The sequence below is a fragment of the Phoenix dactylifera genome, chromosome 8 (genome assembly GCF_009389715.1).
Source record: "Phoenix dactylifera cultivar Barhee BC4 chromosome 8, palm_55x_up_171113_PBpolish2nd_filt_p, whole genome shotgun sequence".
In the NCBI taxonomy this organism is placed as follows: Eukaryota; Viridiplantae; Streptophyta; class Magnoliopsida; order Arecales; family Arecaceae; genus Phoenix; species Phoenix dactylifera.
In genome coordinates, this window is record NC_052399.1 from 31,173,919 (window position 1) to 31,178,876 (window position 4,958).

The 4,958-nt window shown below is 45.2% G+C and overlaps 1 protein-coding gene across 1 annotated transcript; it reads right to left on the reverse strand.

The window, feature by feature from the left end:
- Positions 1 to 2,028: 2,028 nt before the first annotated feature.
- Positions 2,029 to 4,241, reverse strand: LOC120111758. Its single transcript, XM_039129649.1, has 2 exons — positions 2,804 to 4,241; positions 2,029 to 2,684 (listed from the first exon to the last, which is right to left on the reverse strand). The coding sequence occupies exons 1-2, from the start codon at positions 4,152 to 4,154 to the stop codon at positions 2,029 to 2,031; spliced, it is 2,007 nt and encodes a 668-aa protein (XP_038985577.1). The 5' UTR covers positions 4,155 to 4,241.
- Between the last annotated feature and the right edge of the window lie 717 nt (positions 4,242 to 4,958).

A 4,958-nucleotide genomic window follows, 5' to 3' on the forward strand; every position in this document is an offset into this window, starting at 1 on the left:
CGGAAAGAAGAGGCCGAAACAGGGGTACCCTGTTTCGGACCCTTTTTCCGGCGATCCGCCGGCCAAAATCCCATCCACACGACCCAAAAACCAAGCAAATGATACGCAAGGGAAAGATCCATGCTTACCTCCGTCCGATGAGTGCTCCGGCGGCCTTTCCGGCGAGGAATCGGAGGAAGAAATCTGTGGCGAGCTCGGTTGAAAAAACACGGATCCGAGAGCTCTTCACTTGGTTTGTGAGGAATCTTCTCCGAAGCGCGGCCGGCCGGATCCCCTCTCCGGCGCTCGTCTTCTCTCCGGCGAGTCGCCTCTCCAAGCCGCCGCCGCCGTCCCCCTTCCCTTTACCCCCTTCTTCCACGATCGTGCCCTAGGCACGATCGTGATAAGGGGGATGGGCCCGGTCTTTTCGGGCCGGCCCATCCGCCCCTTTCCTCTTTTTTTTTTTTTTATTTTGGGGTTTTACATTCTCCCCTCCTAAAAAAAAAATTTCGTCCGCGAAATTAATGTACCTGGACTACCAAAGAGTTGAGGATGTTTGGCTTTTATTTCTTCTTCGAGCTCCCAAGTGGCCTCTCTTTCGGAGTGGTTGCTCCATTGCACCTTTACATAAGGAATGGTCCGACGTCGCAACACTTGATCCTTTCTATCCACAATCCGTACCGGGTACTCGTCATAAGTCAGATCCTCATGCAGACTTATAGGCTCAAAATCTACCACATGGTTTGGGTCCGGAATATATTTCCTTAGCATTGAAACATGAAATACATTATGCACACTTGATAAAGCTGGTGGTAAAGCCAAACGATATGCCACTTCTCCAACTCTGTCCAAGATCTCGAACGGACCAACATACCTAGGGCTCAATTTTCCACGAACCCCGAACCTCATCACACCTTTAGTAGGAGATATTTTCAAGAAAACATGATCACCAACCTGAAACTCCAGTTCTCTTCTCCTATTGTCAGCATAACTCTTTTGTCTACTCTGAGCTGTAAGGAGCCGTTCTTTGATTATCTGTATCTTATCCACAGTTTGTTGTACTATCTCTGGACCCAATACCTTTCTTTCTCCCACATCATCCCAACAAATTGGAGATCGGCATTTTCTGCCATACAGTGCCTCAAAAGGAGCCATCTGAATGCTGGCCTGATAACTATTGTTGTAGGCAAATTCAACCAGTGACAAATGACTATCCCATGCACCACCCATATCCATGACACAAGCTCTTAACATATCCTCCAAGATCTGAATAGTGCGCTCCGACTGTCCATCAGTTTGTGGATGAAAAGCTGTACTGAAGTCCAGTCTTGTACCAAGAGCTTTATGAAGGCTCTTCCAAAATTGTGACACAAATCTAGTATCTCTGTCAGACACAATTGAAACTGGAATCCCGTGCAGCCTCACAATTTGCTCATTGGTAGGTCTACACCACCCAACCACTGCCTCCACTTTCATTGGATCAACAGAGACACCTTCTTTGGAGATCACATGCCCAAGAAAAGAAATACTATCCAACCAGAACTCACACTTTGATAGCTTTGCATACAACTTCTTTTCTCTAAGAATTTGCAATACTACCCTTAGATGTTCTTCATGTTCCTGTGAGCTCTTTGAGTACACCAAAATATCATCAATGAACACCACTACAAACTGATCCAAATAAGGTTTAAATATCCGATTCATAAGATCCATGAAGGCAGCCGGTGCATTTGTCAAACCAAAAGGCATGACCAAAAATTCATAATGCCCGTATCTGGTCCTGAAAGCTGTCTTAGGTACATCCTCTGCCTTTATTTTCAATTGGTGATAGCCAGAACGAAGATCAATCTTTGAGAAAATCTGAGCCCCTTGCAACTGATCAAACAAGTCATCAATTCTTGGTAGTGGATATTTATTCCGTACTGTCACCCTGTTTAGTTCCCGGTAGTCTATACAGAGTCGGAGGCTACCGTCTTTCTTTTTCACAAATAATACAGGAGCGCCCCAAGGGGATACACTAGGCCTGATAAAACCCTTATCCAGTAACTCCTATAGTTGTTCCTTCAGCTCTTTCAATTCAGCTGGAGCCATTCGATATGGAGCCTTTGAAATTGGACCAGTGCCAGGAATCAAGTCGATGGAGAATTCAATCTCCCTATCAGGGGGTAATTCTGGCAATTCATCTGGAAACACATCTGGAAATTCTGCCACCACAGGGATATTCTCTAACTTGGGCTCCTCTTTCTGGGTATCTAACACAGCAGCTAAGAATCCTTCACAACCTTTTGCGAGAAGCTTCTTAGCCTGTAGAGCTGAGATTAATTTCATTTGATGAGGTGACTTGCTACCCACCAACCCAAACACTGGCTGACCAGGGATCTGAAACTTGATCGTTTTCTCAAAACAATCAACAGTAGCATGGTATGCTGCCAACCAGTCCATTCCAAGAATCAAATCAAAGTCATTCATCTCTAAGACCAACAAGTCTGCATTCATTTCCCTGTCCTCAACGCCCAATATACAGTTCTTGCAAACTGAATTAACTAATATAACATCTCCACTTGGCGTTGAGACACATAGATCAAATTCTAATGGCACTGGTGATATTTCAGTATTCTTTCTAACAAAATTGGCCGATATGAATGAGTGGGTAGCACCAGAGTCAAATAAAACATTTGCATCATATGACATTAACCTAATCATGCCTGTACATAGTCACAAGGCACCTAATCACAATCTTTATCCATACATGGACAAACATATATAACCCAACAAAATTTATGACATGCCAAACAAGAGAGAGTATTAGGGATGGATTTAGTACCTGTCACCACTGAATTAGAAGCCTTGGCATCTTGCTCTGTGAGTGCATAAATCCGACCCTGGGTCCTAGGCCTCTGCTGCCCTCCCTCTTGTTGTTGTCCCTCCTGAGGTGCTCGATTTCCAGGGGCTCTCTGAGAAGACTGAGGTGCCTGTCGCCTCTGCTGTTCCTTCCCACTAGGACAAACAACAGCCTTATGCCCTTCTTGACCACAAGAAAAACATGGCCCTCCAATCCAGGTGCAGTCTCGCTTAAGATGAGGTCCTCCACAGCGGTAGCATCTAATAGCACTTCGAGCTTGTCCTTTATCTCTGGTGACAACTTGGTTCGGTCTCTGATCCTTCGACTTGAAAGGTCTACTATTTTGGCTCGGAGAATCAGTAGATCGAAACCTTTTCTTCATATTCTTTTCTCTAGCAGCCTGGGCGTTGTCAAGCCCTTTTTCTATCACTAGGGCTTTGTTGACCACATCTTTGTAACTAGATAGTTCAAAAGCAGCGACTTGTTGTTGAATCCTTCCCCTGAGCCCATTTTCAAATTTCCTTGCTCGATCACTTTCCTCTGATATCAAAGTCGGAGCATATCGGGACATCTCTTCAAACTTTGCTGCATACTGAGCAACTGTCATATCACCCTGCTCCAGTCGGTCAAACTCCCTATATTTTTGGAATCGGATACCCTGGGGAAAATACTTCTCATGAAAAACCTTTTTAAATTCTTCCCAAATGAAGGGGGCATCATCCGGACCAAGCTTCCCTTTCTCCATCTCCCACCAGTCAGCTGCCTCACCCTGTAACATAAATGTGGCAAAAAGAACTTTCTCCTCATCAGGGCACCTCAGAGCTTGAAAGACTTTCTCCATCTGTTTCAGCCAGCTCACAGCCTCCATCGGGTCAGCTGTACCTTTAAATGCTGGGGGTGCATACCTCTGAAAATCCAACAGACTGACTCGGTGCTCCGGCTGAGCTGTAGTGCCTTGGAACTGTTGTTGCTGCTGTTGTTGATACATAGCTTGCTGCTGCTGCAACTGTTGCTGCAAGAACTGTTGCTGCACCTCTACCATCCTCATTATATCTTCCCTGGCAGCAGCCTGCTGTTGCACCATCATTTGCATCAACTGTGAAGCACTTATCGTCTCCTCAAGCTGAATACTTGGTCCTTCGGATGTCCCAATCTCCGGAGCTCCCATCTCTGGAGTACTACCAGTAGGGTCCATAGTGTGCTCCTGCTGTGGCACACTCCGAGTCGGCGTGGATGAGGTATCTTCCTGCTGTCCAGAGGGTGCCCAAGCCGTGGAGCCATCTGCAAATCGGGTCGGCCTCCTGGCACGCCCCCGACCACGCCCTCGCGCCATATCAACCTACACAATTTTTCCAGCATCAAGATCATCAGATTAAGAAAATTTCGCATCCTTCATATGCTAATCACACCATTTAATATCTTACGTATTTAATGATTTTCCCCACTCAGGCTTACTCGAGCCTAAACCCTATGATTCCTAAACCTTAGGATACCTTAACCTGAAGCTCTGATACTACTCTGTCACGCCCCGAACCCAACTCCCGGGTCCGGCACGCGACCGGCCGCATGAGCCCTAGAACAGTGCCCTAAAGATCATGCAAGGCCTAAAAGGTACAACATTCACATATATGCCAAAACCAAAGATTGGTGTAATTCAATCAAATCCAGCTACAATGTACTGATTTATTACATAATTTCAAATGTCCATAAATAAAAGATAAATTGACTTCTAACTATCTAGCAGTCTGACTCCAGATCGAGCTCACTTCTTGTCCCATCCGACAGATTCTACGAATCCAGTGCCTCTGAAAAAAAATGGAAGTGTAGTATGAGCTTTTCCAGCCCAGTAAGAATCCCAACAGCCACACACAACAAAATCATAAAATAATCAAGTATCAAAATATATATAGCATTTCATCATTTCAAAAGCTCAACAAACAACAAATATATGTAATCAGTACATATACACCAATCCTTTTTCACATTATGTGATCCATTCCCGTATTACTCAAATTCCAAGTTTTCAAACTTTTCATTTCTGGCGTTGGACTAACCAAGATCATGTCCCAGTCCAAGACTGCACAAATCCCACGCATAAGCTCGTGGCAGCTATCCCACGCGTAAGCCCGTGGAGGCT